Here is a 22,958-nt window from a genome sequence, read left to right as displayed (position 1 = left end):
CCCAACCCGGAGATGGCACTCCACCCTTTTCCGGGCGAGAACCATGGACTCGGACTTGGAGGTGCTGATTCTCATCCCAGTCGCTTCACACTCAGCTGCGAACCGATCCAGTGAGAGCTGAAGATCCTGGCCAGATGAAGCCATCAGGACCACATCATCCGCAAAAAGCAGAGACCTAATCCTGCAGCCACCAAACCAGATCCCCTCAACGCCTTGACTGCGCCTAGAAATTCTGTCCATAAAAGTTATGAACAGAATGGGTGACAAAGGGCAGCCTTGGCGGAGTCCAACCCTCACTGGAAACGTGTCCGACTTACTGCCGGCAATGCGGACCAAGCTCTGGCACTGAGCATACAGGGAGCGGACCGCCACAATCAGACAGTCCGATACCCCATACTCTCCAAGCACTCCCCACAGGACTTCCCGAGGGACACGGTCGAATGCCTTCTCCAAGTCCACAAAACACATGTAGACTGGTTGGGCAAACTCCCATGCACCCTCAAGGACCCTGCCGAGAGTATAGAGCTGGTCCACAGTTCCACGACCAGGACGAAAACCACACTGTTCCTCCTGAATCCGAGGTTCGACTATCCGGCGTAGCCTCCTCTCCAGTACACCTGAATAGACCTTACCGGGAAGGCTGAGGAGTGTGATCCCACGATAGTTAGAGCACACCCTCCGGTTCCCCTTCTTATTTTTATTATATTTTTATTTTTATTAATACACTGTAGCACTTTGAGGTTGTTTACTCAATGTAAAATGATTTTTACAAATAAAATATATTATTATTATCCTGTATATGGAGTTACAGTGGGCAAAAAACATTAAATATACTTGTTAGATAAAACCCCTGCCTTGTTTTTAATGAATACTTAGGCCTACTGCGCTACTGTATTTAATGTTGGTCATTATGGTCATACTGGAGAGCCAAGAGTTTTCTGTGAAAAAAGTTTGACAACCACTGTAAAATAGGATAAAAATATTTTAAAAAATTATATGAAGACTTTTTTTTATGTTTTTCTACACAATATTACATAAAAAAATCTAAAAAGATATTTAAAAAAAAAAAGTTTGAGTGTTCTTGTGCGTTGGCAGATGAAGTGATGACTGCAGTGGAGGTTAAGGCAGAACTACTTCCTGTTTGACAAAGGAAGATGAGGAACGTCCACTCTCTTTTTCCTTTCCCAGAATAAAATGAATTTCAGAATAAAAGAACAAACGTGGACGAGTTAGCTGCCTGCGTCGCCAACAGGAAGCGGGAAGTAAAGCACGAGAGGAAAGAAGACGCACGCCAGCATGCTGTCGCGTGGAGAAGGCCACTTGAGGCGTCAGAGCCAGCCGCCAATCAAAGTCCTTATGATGTCCGAAAAATGTGGCGCCACCCTTTTGGGCGCCACATTTCCTCACACCTGACAGATGTTGTAGTAGACGGTGTGCGCGTGGCCGTCCAACACCACGTCGCCGTCTTTGTGCGTGTGGATCTCCGTCATGGGCACGTCCACGCTGTGGTTGTGGGGCGTGTGCGTGCCGTACGAAGGGACGCCCTGAGGGGTGGGAGAAAAAAAAAAAAAAAACGGCGTTTGTTAGCACGTGGCGTCGGCTTTCCGCCGCGTGGCGTTTACCTTTCCCGCCCCGCTGAGGGGGAAGTCCTTCCGACACAGGTGGGCGATGATGCCCGCCGCCAGGGCGTCGCCCAGCACGTTGATCATGGTCCGAAATCGGTCCCTGAAACGCGTGACACGGTCACATGACGCACTCAGGCCACACCCACTCACTCCCGTCGCCACCTACAGGATCCAGTCGATGGCCACGATGAGGGTGATGTCGTCGGGGGGCAGGCCCACGGACGTCAGCACGATCACCATGGTAACCAGGCCGGCCTGGGGGATGCCGGCCGCGCCGATGCTGGCGGCGGTGGCGGTGATGCTGGCGGGGAAGAGGCGGGGTGAGGACTGTTAGAATAATTGTTTCTAAGTTATCACAAAAACTTACATTGAGTGTACGGTGAGAAGCAAAAGCTGTCTTTGGAACCTACCAAGAGTAAGGCTCGTAAAACTCCATGGTGTCGGGGGGGAAGCAGCATGAAGGTGTTCTGTTTTCTTTCATGTATTATAATCAAACAGAAATATATTGTCTGACCCAAGAACGACAAAAGCGAAGAGGAAGCAGGACCAGACTCCCCTCCAGGCGACCTCTTTTGAACCTCTTATTTGAACTTGTCATGTCTGTGTAATCATGTTTTGTTTAGTTATAGGACTCTTTAGTTTCTGTCTTTTCACTCCCTTGTCTTGTCACCATAGTTACCCATTAGTTTCACCTGTCATGTCACGCACCTGTTTTGAGTCACGCACCTGTTGTTAATCATGTCTGTGTTATTTAAGCTTTTCATTTTCTGTTGTTCATCCTGGAGTCATAGCCTTTCTCACCCTGCTATCCTCGCGTTTTCAAGCCCTGTTCACGGTCCCATGCCACAGTAAGTGTTTTGTTATTTCGTGTTCAGTTTCTGCCTTTGTGCAAGTTTTGTTTTCATTCGCCAAGTTTTTTTACCTCCGCCAAAGTGCGCGCTTTTCGTTTATTCTTTGTTTGATAAATAAATCATGTACCCACCTTCAAGCCATGTCCGATCCAAATTCTCTTGCATCTTGGGAAAACAAAAACTCCATAGTCCAAGTCTTGACAGAACTGTTTTAAGAACCTCTTTTTGAACCTCTTTTTTGGACTCTTTTACGACCTTTTCTGTGAACTGTTTACGACCCCCGTCCCTTTGGAAGCAGCTGTTGACATGTGGTCAGAGAAAGTCCAAATAAAGGAAGGAGGCATGCAATCTTTCGCCAGAGCGTGGATTGTATCACTGTAAGAGGAAAATGTTATCACTTTAAAACTTTATCACTGTAACACCGGAAAAAGTCGTTAATTTGTCGCTAGTAGCTGTTTAGGATTGGAAAGTCGCCAAGACACAAAAAAAAGTCTGCAATAGTTGTTAGTTTGTCGCTAGCAGTAATTTTTAAACACTGGATTTTTTTACGATTAATTTTTTAACACTGATTATTTTACACTTAATTTTTTTGCACACAATTTTTTTTACACTGAATCTTTATCCACAGCATTATTTTACACTAACATTTTATACACTGAAATTTTTCACACAATTATTTTTTTTTTTACAATGAATCTTTTTCCAATTAATTTTTATACCCTGCTTTATTTTTACACTGATTTTTTACACTGAATTTTTTTTTACACTTAATTTTTTTGCACATACATTTTTTTTACACTGAATCTTTATACACTGCATTATTTTACACTAACATTTTATACACTGAAAAAAAATTTACACTGAACTTTTACACAAAATTTTTTCCACAATGGATTTATTTACACTGCATTTTTATACCCTACTTTTTTACAGTGATTTTTTTAACACTCAATGTTTATAAACATGTTTTTTATTTACACTGATTTTTTTTTTTACACTGAATTTTTACACAATTTTTTTTTACAATGAATTTTTTTACACTGAATTTTCATACCCTTCTTTTTTTTACACTTCATTTTTATACAGTGAATTTTTTTTACACTGAATTTTTATACACTGATTTTTTTTAATTGATTTTTTACACTTAATTTTCTAACACTGATATTTTTTACACTTATTTTTTGCAGACATTTTGAATTGAATTTTTTTATACTGAAATTTTATACCCTGCTTTTTTACAGTGATTTTTTTAACACTCAATGTTTATAAACATGTTTTTTATTTACACTGATTTTTTTTTACACTGAATTTTTACACAATTTTTTTTTACAATGAATTTTTTTACACTGAATTTTCATACCCTTCTTTTTTTTACACTTCATTTTTATACAGTGAATTTTTTTTACACTGAATTTTTATACACTGATTTTTTTTAATTGATTTTTTACACTTAATTTTCTAACACTGATATTTTTTACACTTATTTTTTGCAGACATTTTGAATTGAATTTTTTTATACTGAAATTTTATACCCTGCTTTTTTACAGGGATTTTTTTAACACTCAATGTTTATAAACATGTTTTTTATTTACACTGATTTTTTTTTACACTGAATTTTTACACAATTTGTTTTTACAATGAATTTTTCTACACTTCATTTTTATACAGTGAATTTTTTTACACTGAATTTTTTTACACTGATTTTTTTAATTGATTTTTTTACACTTAATTTTCCAACACTGATTTTTTTTACACTGATTTTTTTTAATTGATTTTTTTACACTTAATTTTCTAACACTGATTTTTTTTACACTGATTTTTTTTTTAATTGATTTTTTTACACTTAATTTTCTAACCCTGATTTTTTTTTACACTTATTTTTTTGCAGACATTTTTTTACACTGAATCTTTATACACTGCATTATTTTACACTAATATTTTATATACAGAAATTTTTCACACTGATTTTTATTTTTAAAAAAGATCACCAAGAGGATTGGAAAGTCGCCAAGACACAAAAAAAGTCTGCAATAACACCGGAAAAAGTCGTTAATTTGTCACTAGTAGCTGTTTATAAAAAAAAAAAGGATCACCGAGAGGATTGGAAAGTCGCCAAACTTAGTGACAAAGTCGCCAAAACACAAAAAAGTCTGCAATAGCACCAGAAAAAGTACAGTGATACAATTGTATCACTCTTTTACGACCTTTTCTGTGAACCGTCTACGATCTTTTCTGTGAACTGTTTACGACCCCCGTCCCTTTGGAAGCAGCTGTTGACATGTGGTCAGAGAAAGTCCAAATAAAGGAAGGAGGCATGCAATCTTTCGCCAGAGCGTGGATTGTATCACTGTAAGAGGAAAATGTTATCACTTTAAAACTTTATCACTGTAACACCGGAAAAAGTGGTTAATTTGTTGCTAGTAGCTGTTTAGGATTGGAAAGTCGCCAAGACACACAAAAAAGTCTGCAATAGTTGTTAGTTTGTCGCTAGTAGTAATTTTTAAACACTGGATTTTTTAACGCTTAATTTTTTAACACTGATTATTTTAGACTTAATTTTTTTGCACACAATTTTTTTTACACTGAATCTTTATCCACAGCATTATTTTTACACTAACATTTTATACACTGAAATTTTTCACACAATTTTTTTTTTTTTTTTTACAATTAATCTTTTTCCAAATGAATTTTTAACCCGCTTTATTTTTACACTGATTTTTTTACACTGAATTTTTTTTTACACTTAATTTTTTTGCACAGACATTTTTTTACACTGAATCTTTATACACTGTATTATTTTTACACTAACATTTTATACACTGCAAATTTTCACACTGATTTTTATAAACATATTTTTTTATTCACACAGAATTTTTTTACACTGAACTTTTACACAATTTTTTTTTCACAATGAATTTATTTACACTGAATTTTTATACCCTACTTTTTTACAGTGATTTTTTTTAACACTGAATGTTTATAAACATGTTTTTTTATTTACACTGATTTTTGTTACACTGAATTTTTACACAATTTTTTTTTACAATGAATTTTTTTACACTGAATTTTTATACCCTACTTTTATTTAATTGATTTTTTTACACTTCATTTTCTAACACTGATTTTTTTACACTTATTTTTTTGCAGACATTTTTTTTACACTGAATCTTTATACACTGCATTATTTTACACTAAAAGTTTATACACAGAAATTTTTCACACTTATTTTTAATTTTTTTTAAAAAGATCACCAAGAGGATTGGAAAGTCGCCAAGACACAAAAAAGTCTGCAATAACACCGGAAAAAGTCGTTAATTTGTCACTAGTAGCTGTTTATAAAAAAAAAAAGGATCACCGAGAGGATTGGAAAGTCGCCAAACTTAGTGACAAAGTCGCCAAAACACAAAAAAGTCTGCAATAGCACCGGAAAAAGTCGTTAGTTTGTCGCTAGTAGCTGTTTATAAAAAAAAAAAAAGGATCACCAAGAGGATTGGAAAGTCGCCAAGACACAAAAAAGTCTGCAATAACACCAGAAAAAGTACAGTGATACAATTGTATCACTCTTTTACGACCTTTTCTGAACTGTTTACGACCCCCGTCCCTTTGAAAGCAGCTCTTGACATGTGGTCAGAGAAAGTCCAAATAAAGGAAGGAGGCATGCAGCCAGAGCGTGGATTGTATCACTGTAAGAGGAAAATGTTATCACTTTAAAACTTTATCACTGTAACACCGGAAAAAGTCGTTAATTTGTCGCGAGTAGCTGTTTAGGATTGGAAAGTCGCCAAGACACAAAAAAAAGTCTGCAATAGTTGTTAGTTTGTCGCTAGCAGTAATGTTTAAACACTGGATTTTTTAACGCTTAATTTCTTAACACTGATTATTTTAGACTTAATTTTTTTGCACACAATTTTTTTTACACTGAATCTTTATCCACAGCATTATTTTACACTAACATTTTATACATTGAAATTTTTCACACAATTTTTTTTTTTTTACAATGAATCTTTTTCCAATGAATTTTTAACCCTGCTTTATTTTTACACTGATTTTTTTACACTGAATTTTTTTTTACACTTAATTTTTTTGCACAGACATTTTTTTACACTGAATCTTTATACACTGTATTATTTTTACACTAACATTTTATACACTGCAAATTTTCACACTGATTTTTATAAACATATTTTTTTATTCACACAGAATTTTTTTACACTGAACTTTTACACAATTTTTTTTTCACAATGAATTTATTTACACTGAATTTTTATACCCTACTTTTTTACAGTGATTTTTTTTAACACTGAATGTTTATAAACATGTTTTTTTATTTACACTGATTTTTGTTACACTGAATTTTTACACAATTTTTTTTTACAATGAATTTTTTTACACTGAATTTTCATACCCTTCTTTTTTTTATACTTCATTTTTATACAGTGAATTTTTTTACACTGATTTTTTTTAATTGATTTTTTACACTTTATTTTCTAACACTGATATTTTTTACACTTATTTTTTTGCAGACATTTTGAATTGAATTTTTTTACACTTCATTTTTATACAGTGAATTTTTTTTTACACTGAATTTTTTTACACTGATATTTTTTATTGATTTTTTTACACTTAATTTTCTAACACTGATTTTTTTTTACACTTATTTTTTTGCAGACATTTTTTTACACTGAATCTTTATACACTGCATTATTTTACACTAAAATTTTATACACAGAAATTTTTCACACTGATTTTTAATTAAAAAATAAAGATCACCAAGAGGATTGGAAAGTCGCCAAGACACAAAAAAGTCTGCAATAACACCGGAAAAAGTAGAGTGACACAATTGTATCACTGTAAGAGGGTACAGGTCGACACGTTTCTCCTCAATTGAGCCAAATTGAATTCTGTCTCTGTTGAATTCCTTGCCTCTTGTCTCGTTTAATAGATGTCGTCAGTGTTTGAACCTGACAAGGACGGTGCGGTTGCCGCGGCGACGACGGCGAACGCTCACCTGATGGTGACCAGCTGTCCGAAGTCCAGCTCGTAGTCGTTGACCTGGGCGATGAAGATGGCCGCCACCGCCTCGTAGAGCGCCGTGCCGTCCATGTTGATGGTGGCGCCCACGGGCAGCACGAAGCGGGCGATCTGGCGGTCCACGTGGCAGTTCTCCAGCAGACACTTCATGGTGATGGGCAGCGTCGCCGAGCTGGCGGGGGAGCGCCGTCAGAGCCTCAAAACACCCACGAACGTCGTGGCGGCGGCGGTGATGGCGGACTCACCTGGAGGAGGTTGCCAGGGCGATGACCAGGGCCTGCAGGAGCCCACGGATGTACGTGAAGGGGTTCTTCCTGGTGAGCAGGAAGTAGAAGAGGGGGAGGAGCACCAGGCCGTGCACGAAGAGGCCGGCGAGCACGGTGACGCCGTACCAGCCCAGCTTCTTCCCCAGCGTGCTCGGGTCCTGCATGTCCAGGATCTTGCCCGCCACCAGGAAGATGATGCCGAACGGGAAGTACCTGCGGCGAGACCAGGTCAGCCCGGGTGGAATTTTACAAGCCCCGCCCATAAGGTTTCCCCGCTCACCACACGGCGGCGTTGATGATCTTCATGACGCACTCGTTGATGCACTGGCACACGTTGACCAGCGGCGCTCCTCGCTCGCCCATCCTGCCCAGCAACAGCCCTGCCGTGACGTCATCGCCGGTCAACATGCGTGCACGCCGCCGCCACCACCCATACCCTCCCACCTCCCACCGCCCTTGCCCACATTTTTATTTTTTTACACTGAATTTTTTAACACTATACTTAAGGTTTAAAACATCATTTTTTATTCATACAGATTTTTTTACACAGAATTTTTTTTACACTGAATCTTTATACACTGCATTAATTTACACAAAAATTTTATACACTGAAATTTTATACACTGAAATTTTTCACACTGATTTTTTTTACCACTGAATGTTTATAAACTGATTATTTATTTACACAGATTTTATTTTTACACCGAACGTTTACACAATTTTTTTTTACAATGATTTTTTTACACTGAATTTTTTTCCACTGATTTTTTTAAACATATTTTTTAACACTTAATTTTTAAAAACTTTTACACTGAATCTTTATACACTGCATTAATTTACACTTTTATACACTGAACATTTTCACACTGATTTTTTTTAACACTGAATGTTTAGAAACTGATTTTTTATTTACACTGAATTTTTTTACACTGAACTTTTACACATTTTTTATTTTTTACAATGATTTTTTACACTGAATTTTTATACCCTGCTTTTTTTTACACTGAATTTTTAACACTATACTTAAGGTTTAAAACCTCAATTTTTATTCATACAGATTTTTTTTACACTAATTTTTTTTTACACTGAATCTTTATACACTGCATTATTTTACACTAAAATTTTATACACTGAAATTTTTCACACTGATTTTTTTTACCACTGAATGTTTATAAACTGATTATTTATTTACACAGATTTTTTTTTACACCGAACGTTTACACAATTTTTTTTACAATTATTTTTTTTACACTGAATTTTTCAAGGTTTAAAAACAAAAATTTTATTTACACAGAATTTTTTTTTTACACTTAATTTTTAGACAGTATTTTTTTCCACTGATTTTTTTTAAACAGATTTTTTCCCACTGATTTTTTAACACTTAATTTTTTTTAAACTTTTACACTGAATCTTTATACACTGCATTAATTTACACAACAATTTTATACACTGAACATTTTCACACTGATTTTTTTAACACTGAATGTTTAGAAACTGATTTTTTTATTTACACTGAATTATTTTACACTGAACTTTTACACATTTTTTTATTTTTTACAATGATTTTTTTACACTGAATTTTTATACCCTGCTTTTTTTTTACACTGAATTTTTTAACACTATACTTAAGGTTTAAAACCTCAATTTTTATTCATACATATTTTTTTTACACAAATTTTTTTTTACACTGAATCTTTATACACTGCATTATTTTACACAAACATTTTATACACTGAAATTTTTCACACTGATTTTTTTTTACCACTGAATGTTTATAAAGTGATTATTTATTTACACAGATTTATTTTTACACTGAACATTTACACAATTGTTTTTACTATGATTTTTTACACTGAATTTTTCAAGGTTTAAAAACAAAATTTTTATTTACACATAATTTTTTTTACACTTAATTTTTAGACAGTATTTTTTTCCCACTGAATTTTTTTCCACTGATTTTTTTATACATATTTTTTAACACTTAATTTTTAAAAACTTTTACACTGCATTAATTTACACAACAATTTTATACACTGAACATTTTCACACTGATTTTTTTTAACACTGAATGTTTATAAACTGATTTTTTATTTACACTGAATTTTTTTACACTGAACTTTTACACATTTTTTATTTTTTACACTGAATTTTTAACACTATACTTAAGGTTTAAAACCTCAATTTTTATTTCATACTGATTTTTTTTACACAGATTTTTTTTTACACTGAATCTTTATACACTGCATTATTTTACACAAAACATTTATACACTGAACTTTTTCACACTGATTATTTTTTACCACTGAATGTTTATAAAGTGATTATTTATTTACACAGATTTATTTTTACACTGAACTTTTACACAATTTTTTTACAATGATTTTCTTACACTGAATTTTTCAAGGTTTAAAAACTAAATTTTTATTTCCACAGAATTTTTTTTTTTACAGTTAATTTTTAGACAGTATTTTTTTCCCACTGAATTTTTTTCCACTGATTTTTTTAAACAGATTTTTTAACACTTATTTTTAAAAACTTTTACACTGAATCTTTATACATTGCCTTAATTTACACAACAATTTTATACACTGAACATTTTCACACTGATTTTTTTTCACACTGAATGTTTATAAACTGATTTTTTATTTACACTGAATTTTTTTACACTGAACTTTTACACATTTTTTTTATTTTTTACAATGATTTTTTTACACTGAATTTTTATATCCTGCTTTTTTTTTACACTGAATTTTTAACACTATACGTAATGTTTAAAACCTCAATTTTTATTAATACAGATTTTTTTTACACATAATTTTTTTTACACTGAATCTTTATACACTGCATTATTTTACACTAAAATTTTATACACTGAATTTTTTCACACTGACTTTTTTTTACCACTGAATGTTTATAAAATGATTATTTATTTACACAGATTTATTTTTACACTAAACTTTTACACAATTTTTTTTACAATGATTTTCTTACACTGAATTTTTCAAGGTTTAAAAACAAAAATGTTATTTCCACAGAATTTTTTTTTTTACACTTAATTTTTAGACAGTATTTTTTTCCCATTGAATTTTTTTCCACTGATTTTTTTATACAGATTTTTTAACACTTAATTTTTAAAAACTTTTACACTGAATCTTTATACACTGCATTCATTTACACAACAATTTTATACACTCAACATTTTCAAACTGATTTTTTTTAACACTGAATATTTAGAAACTGATTTTTTATTTACACTGAATTTTTTTACACTGAACTTCTACACATTTTTTATTTTTTACAATGATTTTTTTACACTAAATTTTTATACCCTGCTTTTTTTTTTACACTGATTTTTTTAACACTATACTTAAGGTTTAAAACCTCAATTTTTATTCATACTGATTTTTTTTACACATAATTTTTTTTATCACTGAATCTTTATACACTGCATTATTTTCCCAAAAAAATTTATCCACTGAAATTTTTCACACTGATTTTTTTTACCACTGAATGTTTATAAACGGATTACTTATTTACACAGATTTTTGTTTTTACACCGAACGTTTACACAATTTTTTTTTACAATGATTTTTTTTACACTGAATTTTTCAAGGTTTAAAAACAAATTTTTTATTTACACAGAATTTTTTTTTTACACTTAATTTTTAGACAGTATTTTTTTTTCCACTGAATTTTTTTTAAACAGATTTTTTCCCACTGATTTTTTAACACTGATTTTCTAACACTTAATTTTTTTAAACTTTTACACTGAATCTTTATACACTGCATTAATTTACACAACAATTTTATACACTGAAAATTTTCACACTGAATTTTTTTACACTGAGCTTTTACACATTTTTATTTTTTACACTTAATTTTTTGAAACTTTTACACTGAATCTTTATACACTGCATTAATTTACACAACAATTGTATACACTGAAAATTTTCACACTGAATTTTTTTACACTGAACTTTTACACATTTTTATTTTTTACACTGAATTTTTTTACCCATGGTGGCGGAGAAGATGACAATGCCGAGCACGTTCATCTGCTGGCTGCTGCCGGGACTCGTCTTGTACGTGACCTCGGGGGGCGGAGTCAGCTCCAGGAACACCGTGCGACCTTTGGGATCGCGCTCGTCCGGCACCACGTACACGAAGTTGGGCTGGATGGTCCTGGTCGGGACCTTCAGGATGGGCACCAGGTCCGTTTTGTACTGACGACACAAACAGGAAGTGTGAGAGGCGGCGGCGGCGGTCATGACGCGGCGGCGGCGGTCATGGGGCGGCGGACGCCGGGTTCGGGCGCTCACCTGCTGGAACGTGGCCTCGATCAGATTGGACGGGACCATGTTCCTGTGGGCGGAGCACAAACTGGGTCAGTGACAGCAGGACGGTCACATGATGCCTAGCACGTTCAGAAGCTCAAGATGGGGGCGTGGCCTGCAGGCCGCACGTGCGGCAGCAGAGATCACCATGACCTAATCTGTCACTCATCCTCGCCGGATTACCAAAAATACGCTCGTTAGCTTCTCGGCTGATTGGATCCACGTGCGGCCGGTTTCCACGGCAACACAACAAAGGATCAAAGTTTGTTTGACGTCCGCGTCAGCATCTCGACGAAAGCAGGGCAAGGGGCGGAGCTATGGAGGTGACGGAGACCGACAGAGAGGAGGGCGGAGCCTGTTCCCCCACGTCACTCACCTGATCAGGTCAAGGAGGGCGTCGGCCGACGTCATGACGGGCCCGCCTCCCAGCCGGTTGCTCTCCATCTCCGTGCCGACGCCGGGCTTGATGAGGACCACCAAGACGATGCCCACCACCACGGCGATGAAGGTGGTCCACAGGTAATACGTGACGGTCAGCACGCCCATGCGGCAGCACGCCTTGGACTCCATGGACGACAGGCCCGACATCAGACTGCGCACATGACCCAGGGGGGCGGAGCTTACAACGTCAAGAAGGCGACGGCGGGCCGGCAGGTGCTAAAGTGGAGCGTGACGACCCACCTGGACGTGATGAGAGGCAGGATGAGCATCTTCAGCATCCTCATGAGGAGTTCCCCCGGGAATGAGAAGTAGATCTTTGCCTGCATTTCAAAATAAAAGCAAATGACTCGGTAAAGGGGAACAGGAAGTTGATGCGTTTGGGATGAAGTTCCGCATTGTGTGAAGTTCATGTTGTCTTCACTTGTGTCGTCATCAGGAACGCTTTTTTGGACCTTGAATTTATGTCACTGATTGTTTTGAGGGGTTTTTTTACGACAAATAATGCTGACAATTTCATTGAATACAAATATGTGAGCAATGTTTATGTTTAAAAGTTTGTAAAATACAGTGTTTTAAAATTTAGCGTATATAAATTCAGTGGAAAAAAATTCAGTAAATTAATATTTGCAATATTTGTAATTATACAATGAACCAATACTTTATAATATATTTTACAATATTTGCTTTTTTAAACAGATTTTTAAAACACTGAATTTTTAAACACTGGGTTTTTTTACACTTAATTTTTTAACACTGATTATTTTACACTTATTTTTTGGCACACAAATGTTTTTACACTGAATCTTTATCCACAGCATTATTTTTACACTAACATTTTATACACTGAAATTTTTCACACTGAACTTTTACACATTTTTTTTTTTTACAATGAATTTTTTTACACTGAATTTTTATACCGTGCTTCATTTTTACACTGAATTTTTATGAAGTGAATTTTTTCACACTGAGTTTTTATACACTGATCTTTTTACACTTAATTTTTTTACACTTAATTTTTTTGCACAGACATTTTTTTACACTGAATCTTTATACACTGCATTATTTTTACACTAACATTTTATACACTGAAATTTTTCACACTGAACTTTTACACTTTTTTTTTTTTTTACAATGAATTTTTTTACACTGAATTTTTATACCGTGCTTTATTTTTACACTGAATTTTTATGAAGTGAATTTTTTCACACTGAATTTTTATACACTGATCTTTTTACATTTAATTTTTTTTACACTTAATTTTTTTGCACAGACATTTTTTTACACTGAATCTTTATACACTGCATTATTTTTACACTAACATTTTATACACTGAAAAATTTCACACTGAACTTTTACACATTTTTTTTTTTTTACAATGAATTTTTTTACACTGAATTTTTATACCGTGCTTTATTTTTACAATGATTTTTTTTACACTGAATTTTTCTACCGTGCTTTATTTTTACAATGAATTTTTATGAAGTGAATTTTTTCACACTGAATTTTTATACACTGATCTTTTTACACTTAATTTTTTTTACACTTAATTTTTTTGCACAGACATTTTTTTACACTGAATCTTTATACACTGCATTATTTTACACTAACATTTTATATACTGAAATTTCTCAAACTGATTTTTTTTAACACTCAATGTTTATAGACATATTTTTTATTTACACTGAATTTTTTTACACTGAACTTTTCCACAATTTTTTTTCCACAATTTATTTTTTTACACTGAATTTTTCAAGGTTTAAAAACTACATTTTTATTTACACAGAATTTTTTTACACTGAACTTTCACACAAAAAAAAATTTCACACTGAATTTTTATACACTGCTTTTTTTTTTACACTGAATTTTTTAACACTATATTTAAGGTTTAAAACCTGAATTTGTATTAATACTGATTTTTTTACTTTTTTTTTTTACACTGAATCTTTATACACTGCATTATTTTACACTAAAATTTTATACACTGAAATTTTTCAAACCAATTTTTTTTTTACCACTGAATGTTTATAAACTGATTATTTATTTACACAGATTTTTTTTTACACTGAACTTTTACACAATTCATTTTTACACTGAATTTTTCAAGGTTTAAAAACAAAATTTTTATTTATACAGAATTTTTTTTTACACTTAATTTTTATACAGTATTTTTTTTCTCACTGAATTTTTACACACTGATTTATTTAAACAGATTTTTTCCAACTGATTTTTTTAACACAGATTTTTTAACACTTGATTTTTTTTACACATCATTTTTTGGCACAAACATTTTTTTACACTGAATCTTTCTCCACTGCATTATTTTACACAACAATTTTATACACTGAAAATTTTCACACTGATTTTTTTTAACACTGAATGTTTATAAACAGATTTTTTATTTACACTGAACTTTTACACAATTTTTTTTTTTAAATAATTTTTTTACACTGAATTTTTCAAGGTTCAAAAACTACATTTTTATTTACACAGAATTTTTTTACACTTAATTTTTATACAGTATTTTTTTTCCCACTGAATTTTTATACATTGATTTTTTTAAACAGATTTTTTCCACTGATTTTTTTAACACTGATTTTTTTAACACTTGATTTTTTTACACTTGATTTTTTGGCACATACATTTTTTTACACTGAATCTTTATCCACTGTATTATTTTACACAACAATTTTATACCCTGAACATTTTCACACTGATTTTTTAAACACTGAATGTTTATAACATATTTTTAATTTACACTGAATTTTTTTACACTGAACTTTTACACACGTTTTTTTTTTTTACACTGAATTTTTATACCCTGCTTTTTTTTACAGTGAATTTTTTAACACTATATTTAAGGTTTAAAACCTCAATTTTTATTCATACTGATTTTTTTACACAAATGTTTTTACACTGAATCTTTATACACTGATTATTTATTTATACTGAATTTTTTTTTACACTGAACTTTTACATAAAATATTTTTACACTGAATTTTTCAAAGTTTAAAAACAATTTTTATTTACACTTTTTTTTACACTTAATTTTTATACAGTATTTTTTTTCCACTGAATTTTTTGTACACTGATTTTTTAAACAGATTTTTTCCCACTTCATTTTTTAACACTGATTTTTTAACACTTGATTTTTTAACACTTGATTTTTTTTACACTTGAATTTTTGCCACATACATTTTTTTACACTGAATCTTTATTCACTGCATTATTTTACACAACAACTTTATACACTGAAAATTTTCACACTGATTTTTTTAACACTGAATGTTTAAAAACATATTTTTTATTTACATTGATTATTTTTTTACACTGAACTTTTACACACATTTTTTTTTACAATGAATTTTTATACCCTGCTTTTTTTACAGTGACATTTTTAACACTATACTTAAGGTTTAAAACCTCAATTTTTATTCATACTGATTTTTTTACACACATTTTTTTTTACACTGAATCTTTATACACTGATTATTTATTTATACTGATTTTTTACTTACACTGAACATTTACAATTTTTTTTTAATATATTTTTTTTTACAATGATTTTTTTTCACTGAAATTTTCAAGGTTTGAAAACAAAAAAATTATTTACACAGAAAACATTTTTTACACTTAATTTTTATAAAACATTTTTTTTCCTACTCAATTTTTTTCCACTGATTTTTTCCCCACTGACTTTTTTCCACTTAATTTTTTAACACTGAATTTTTTGGCACATACATTTTTTTACACTGAATCTTTATCCACTGCATTATTTTACACAACAACTTTATACACTGAAAATGTTCACACTGATTGTTTTAACACTGAATGTTTACAAACTGATTCTTTATTTACACTGAACATTTACAATTTACAATTTATTTATTTATTTTTTTTACAATGATTTTTTTCCACTGAATTTTTCAAGGTTTGAAAACAAAAAAAATATTTACACAGAAACATTTTTTGCACTTAATTTGTATACAATATTTGTTTTCCTACTAAATTTTTGTACACTGATTTTTTTCCACTTAATTTTTTTACACTGAATCTTTATCCACTGCATTATTTTACACAACAATTTTATACACTGAAAATTTTCACACTGATTTTTTTAACACTGAATGTTTATAAACTGATTTTTTATTCACACTGAATTTATTTACAAAAATGTATGTTTTTTACAACTATTTTTTACACTGAATTTTTCAAGATTTAAAAACGTCATTTTTATTTACACAGCATTTTTTTTTACTCAATTTTTATACAGTATTTTTTCCCCCACTGAATTTTTGTACACTGATTTTTTTTAACACTGATTTTTTTTTTACACTTACTTTTTTTCCACATACATTTTTTACACTGAATCTTTATCCACTGCATTATTTTACACAACTTTATACACTGAAAATTTTCACACTGATTTTTTTTAACACTGAATGTTTATAAACTGATTTTTTATTTACACTGAATTTATTTACAAAAATTTATTTTTTTTTACAATTATTTTTTACACGGAATTTTTCAAGATTTAAAAACTAAATTTTTATTTACACAGCATTTTTTTTTTTACTTAATTTTTATATAGTATTTTTTTTCCCCACTGAATTTTTGTACACTGATTTTTTTAACACTGATTTTTTTTTACACTTTTTACACTGAATCCTTATACACTGCATTATTTTACACAGCAATTTTATACACTGAACATTTTCACACTGATTTTTTTTTAACACTGAATGTTTATAAACTGATTTTTTATTTACACTGAATTTTTTTTACACTGAACATTTACACTTTATTTTTTATTTTTTTACAATGATTTTTTTACACTGTCTTTTCATACCCTGCTTTTTTTTACACTGAATTTTTTAACACTATACTTAAGGTTTAAAACCTCAATTTTTATTCATACTGATTTTTTTTTACACTGATTTTTTTTTTACACTGAATCTTTATACACTGCATTACTTTACACTAAAATTTTATACACTGAAATTTTTCACACTTATTTTTTTTACCACTGAATGTTTATAAACGGATTATTTATTTACACAGATTTTTGTTTTTACACCGAACGTTTACACAATTTTTTTTTTTACAATGATTTTTTTACACTGAATTTTTCAAGGTTTAAAAACAAATTTTTTTATTTACACATAATTTTTTTTTATACTTAATTTTTAGACAGTATTTTTTTTCCCACTGAATTTTTTTCCACTGATTTTTTTAAACAGATTTTTTCCCACTGATTTTCTAACACCTAATTTTTTTTAAAACTTTTACACTGAATCTTTATACACTGCATTAATTTACAAAACAATTGTATACACTGAAAATTTTCACACTGAATTTTTTTACACTGAACTTCTACACATTTTTATTTTTTTACACTTAATTTTTTTAAACTTTTACACTGAATCTTTATACACTGCATTCATTTACACTGTGTTTTTATACCCTGCTTCTTCTTTTTTTACACTGAATGTTCTAATGTTTGAAAACAATAAAAGATATTTACACTGAATATTTAGACAGTGAATTTCTGCACACAAAAAAATCACTTACATAAATTCAATATTAAAAAAAAGCTTAGCTTAACCTCCATAGTCTACTTCCTGTTGTTCAAAAGGAAGCATTAACGTTCAAACGGGGTATCTTCCTCCGAGCGTTGACAATTTGTTCCTGGTTAAATATAGTCGCGCTGAGCGGGATCCTATCTTCCTGGAAGCGGCGCCCGCTGTCCAAAAGTTAAACATCTTTCTGGGTTGAGACTCATGCTAAGGTTAGCAACATGCTAACTCAAACATGCTAGCTAGTGCCTGGTAATTAAAAAAGCTTGCATAAAATGAAGACATAAATGGGGTTACCTGCGTGGACAGGTGGGAGCCCCTCAGCATGAAGCCCAGCGTGCAGCCGCTCAGCACGGCCACCACCGACAAGATGAGGAGGCCGTTCCTCTTGGCGAAGTCCCGCAGGATGCCGCCGCTCACCTTGGCGAACAGGCGTCCCGCCATGCTCCCGCCGGCGTCTCCCGCCGCACAGGAGCTGTGTTCCGAGCGAGCCTCGTCCTCGCCGCCGCCGCCAAGCAGAAGCTCGTCCATGGCTGGAAGGGGGACGAGGTCTGGAGCAGGTCTCACCTGCAGCGGCAGATTAAGGCAGATTTAGCGGGACTAAGGAGCTTACAGGCGGTCCTCACGCTCCCTCGTTGTGGCTCCCCCTCGGACGGGTGGGGGGTTAAAGGTCGAGGCGAGGGTCACCGGCGTGCACTTGTCACCTTTAATCGTCTTCTAGAGGCCACCGTGATGTTGCTTCACTGCTACGACTGACTCATCTTTTTTCTTCTATCACTTATTTGAGTACAAACCCCGTTTCCATATGAGTTGGGAAATTGTGTTCGATGTAAATATAAACAATGATTTGCATATTCAGTTGAATATGCGACAAAGACAACATATTTTTTTGGCAAATAATCATTAACTTTAGAATTTGATGCCAGCAACACGTGACAAAGAAGTTGGGAAAGGTGGCAATTAAATACTGATAAAGTTGAGGTAATGCTCATCAAACACTTATTTGGAACATCCCACAGGTGAGCATCGTCAAATTGGGAACAGGTGGGTGCCATGATTGGGTATAAAAGTAGATTCCATGAAATGCTCAGTCGTTCCACAAACAAGGATGGGGCGAGGGTCACCGCTTTGTCAACAAATGCGTGAGCAAATTGTTGAACGGTTTAAGAAAAACCTTTCTCAAGCAGCTATTGCAAGGAATTTAGGGATTTCACCATCTACGGTCTGTAATATCATCAAAGGGTTCAGAGAATCTGGAGAAATCACTGCACGTAAGCAGCTAAGCCCGTGACTTTCGATCCCTCAGGCTGTACTGCATCAACAAGCGACATCAGTGTGTAAAGGATATCACCACGTGGGCTCAGGAACACTTCAGAAACCCACTGTCAGTAACTACAGTTGGTCGCTACATCTGTAAGTGCAAGTTAAAACTCTCTTCTGCAAGGCGAAAATCGTTTATCAACAACACCCAGAAACGCCGTCGGCTTCACTGGGCCTGAGCCATACTTGCCAACCCTCCCGAATTTTTCGGGAGACTCCCGAAATTCAGCGCCTCTCCCCAAAACCTCCCGGGACAAATACTCTCCCGAAAATCTCCCGATTTTCAGCCGGAGCTGGAAGCCACGCCCCCTCCAGCTCCATGCGGACCTGAGTGAGGACAGCCTTTTTTCATGACGGGAGGACAACAGGGTGACAAGAACTAAATCATCCAGACTAGAGATAAATTGTATTATTATGTTTATTTTACCTAAAAATAAATATATTTATTAATAAAAAAATTAAAAAAAATAAATACATTTTTACTATATTTTGCTAAAAACATCCAAATTAATTGTATTTTTATTTGTATTTTTTGTGACTCCTTATTACATCCAGCCATAGAATTATACATTAAAATAAACATATTTGAAATAATTGATTTGAAATTATCATAATAATTCATTTAAAATGACCATATTTAATTATTAAAATAATTGCTTGTTAATCAACAACTTTAGCATTTTATTCATTACATTTTGAAACTCTCAGAAGCCAAGTTATGTTATATTCCTTAATATTTATTTACGCAAGTTTGAAGTATCAATTATCTAAACACAGTTTTGTTTGCATATTTTCAGGATGTAGATATATATATATATATATATATATACTAGAGATGCGCGGTTTGCAGACACAACCGCGGAGTCCGCGGATTATCCGCGGGTCGGGCGGTTAAAATTAAAAAAAATTAGATTTTATCCGCGAGTCGGGTCGGGCGGTTGAAATTAAAAAAAATTAGATTTTAAATAGATTCAGGCGGGTGGCAGTTAAACCAATTCGGAAATATATATACATAGTTAAATGTTGTTACCCACATACGAAAAACGAGCAGGCACCTGCAGCATATGCCACAACAGAAGAAGAAGAAAAAAAAGAGATGGCCACGCCGGCAGCAAACGTGGTACGCGACAAACTAAAAAAGGGAATACTAAAGACCAGGGGAAAAAAAGGCCAGAAAAGTTCAGCGTGGACTCGTTTTTATGAGGTTGTAAATCAGGATGATAGTAATGCTGGCTACGTGATTTGCAAGAGCTGCGACGCTGTTTATGTCTACGACAGTCACAAAACCGGGACATCTAACATGGTGCATCACATTTGTGCAAAACCCCCGAACCTCCACAAACACCCTGAGCATGAGCAGTTTCGTCCGCCGTGATCCCAGAAGAGTGCCACAGGATGTTAAAACAAGGCTTACAGATGCATGCGTGAACGCAGCTGCCTGCAGCAGTTTCAGTGGCGCGAGCGCGCTCGGAGGTGCGCTCAGCGCGGCTCCCAGATGATTGCGCACTGGTGTGCGTCTGGGCCGTGACAGCGTGGCACGCATTGAATGTCTCTGCTGCATTGGATCAGTCTCCTTTCTTTAACAGGCAAAAGCTTTATAACCTCACTAATGCCTTGCATCGTCTATATTAGATATATAACAACGGGCGGGTGGCGGATGGCGGGCGGGTGCGGTTTTGATCAAATGTTAGTGGATGGTTGACGACTTTTGTGATGCGGTTGCGGATGAAATAATTGCCTATCCGCGCATCTCTTATATATATATATATATATATATATATATATATATATATATATATATATATATATATATATGTCTTAATAAGGTTATCCAAAAAATAGTGCTCGATACCGTAGTAGAGCGCAATATATGTATGTGTGGGGAAAAAAATCACAAGACTATTTCATCTCTACAGGCCTGTTTCATGAGGGGGGGTACCCTCAATCATCAGGAGATTTTAATGGGAGCATTCGCATACCACTCTGTGCCCTATATAAACCATGGTATGCGAATGCTCCCATTAAAATCTCCTGATGATTGAGGGTACCCCCCCTCATGAAACAGGCCTGTAGAGATGAAATAGTCTTGTGATTTTTTCCCCCACACATACATATATATATATATATATATATATATATATATATATATATATATATATATATATATATATATATATATATATGTATGAAATACTTGACTTGGTGAATTCTAGCTGTCAATATACTCCTCCCCTCTTAACCACGCCCCCAACCACGCCCCGCCACACCCCCGACCACGCCCCCACCCCCCACCTCCCGAAATCGGAGGTCTCAAGGTTGGCAAGTATGGCCTGAGCTCATCTAAGATGGACTGATACAAAGCAATAAGGTGCATATATAAATAAATAAATATATATAAATAATATATATAATATATATATATAAATAAATAAATATATATAAATAATATATATTATATATATAAATAAATATATATAAATATATATATATAAATAAATAAATAGATTACTGTACAGATAGATGTATTGCACTTTTTCACATGCGTCCACGTTTATGGATGTATGTTATATTGTCTTTTTTTTATTCCAGCCAGTTAATCCATTTTTGGGGGGAGTTGAGGGGATAATGTAATTATGATGCGTTCAAGAGTCCTACGGCTTGAGGGAAGAAGGGTACTTTCCTGGCCCGCCTGCAGTCCAGACCTGTCTCCCATCGAAAATGCGTGGCGCATTATGAAGCGTAAAATACGACAGCGGACGACTGAAGCTCTACATAATACAAGAATGGGAAAGAATTCCACTTTCAAAGCTTCAATAATTAGTTTCCTCAGTTCCCAATCGTTTACTGAGTGTTGTTAAAAGGAAAGGCCATGTAACACAGTGGTGAACATGCCCTTTCCCAACTACTTTGGCACGTGTTGCAGCCATGAAATTCCAAGTTAATTATTATTTGCAAAAAAAAAAAAAAAAGTTTATGAGTTTGAACATCAAACACAAAAAAAACGCAACACCATTTTAGTTTTTTGTATTTATCATTTATTTATCAAATATGACAACAGAATGATCATTTATTTATCAAATATGACGAAGAACATGAGCATAAATGAATGTCCTTATCAACGCAACAAAACATTGACGTAGTTTGAATGTGTCTAGTTATTCCAGATCTACCTGATTTATTTAATCTAGTTCTATCTTTTCTAGATCTGTCATTATATCTGGTACACATTTGTCATTCTAGGTTTTGTTCGTTCCAGATTCACATATTCTATCCATTCTGGATCTACCTGTAATTCTAGTTCTATCCGTCCTAGATCTATCGTTTATCCATTGCAGATCTACCTGTTTCATACTAGTTCTGTTTTTGCAGTTCTACCTGCCATTTCAGTTTTGTACTTTCCAGTTCCACCTGTTCTAGATCTTCCTGTAATTGCAGTTCTATCATTTCTAGATCTACCTGTAATTATAGTTCTATCATTTCTAGATCTACCTGTAATTATAGTTCTATCATTTCTAAA

General features: G+C 33.3%; 2 protein-coding genes across 3 annotated transcripts in view; both read right to left on the bottom strand.

Annotated features, from left to right (window-relative positions):
• Window positions 1–1,260: 1,260 nt before the first annotated feature.
• Window positions 1,261–18,670, bottom strand: slc1a8a (solute carrier family 1 member 8a). Of its 2 annotated transcripts, XM_061978343.2 has the most exons (11): window positions 18,419–18,670; window positions 12,789–12,868; window positions 12,484–12,699; window positions 12,093–12,135; window positions 11,789–11,996; window positions 8,054–8,153; window positions 7,753–7,986; window positions 7,485–7,679; window positions 1,792–1,926; window positions 1,623–1,725; window positions 1,261–1,544 (listed from the first exon to the last, which is right to left on the bottom strand). In XM_061978343.2, exons 1-11 carry the CDS (start codon window positions 18,650–18,652, stop codon window positions 1,404–1,406), a joined length of 1,689 nt encoding a protein of 562 aa, XP_061834327.2. In that variant the 5' UTR covers window positions 18,653–18,670; the 3' UTR covers window positions 1,261–1,403. The 2 variants fall into 2 exon arrangements, with proteins under 2 accessions (XP_061834327.2, XP_072771219.1); XM_072915118.1 differs by having other exon boundaries at window positions 11,789–12,135.
• Window positions 18,671–22,486: 3,816 nt separating this feature from the next.
• Window positions 22,487–22,958, bottom strand: part of LOC133617942 (zinc transporter ZIP3-like) — a 3,166-nt gene continuing 2,694 nt past the window's right edge. The window contains exon 2 of the mRNA XM_072915117.1: window positions 22,487–22,958. This exon is cut by the window's right edge and continues 2,397 nt beyond it. The gene's annotated coding sequence lies outside the window, so the exon portion shown is untranslated.

Source organism: Nerophis lumbriciformis, linkage group LG18, assembly GCF_033978685.3.
Source record: "Nerophis lumbriciformis linkage group LG18, RoL_Nlum_v2.1, whole genome shotgun sequence".
NCBI lineage: Eukaryota > Metazoa > Chordata > Actinopteri > Syngnathiformes > Syngnathidae > Nerophis > Nerophis lumbriciformis.
Note: the sequence above shows the minus strand (reverse complement) of the source record. Positions and strands in the feature narration are given on the sequence as shown.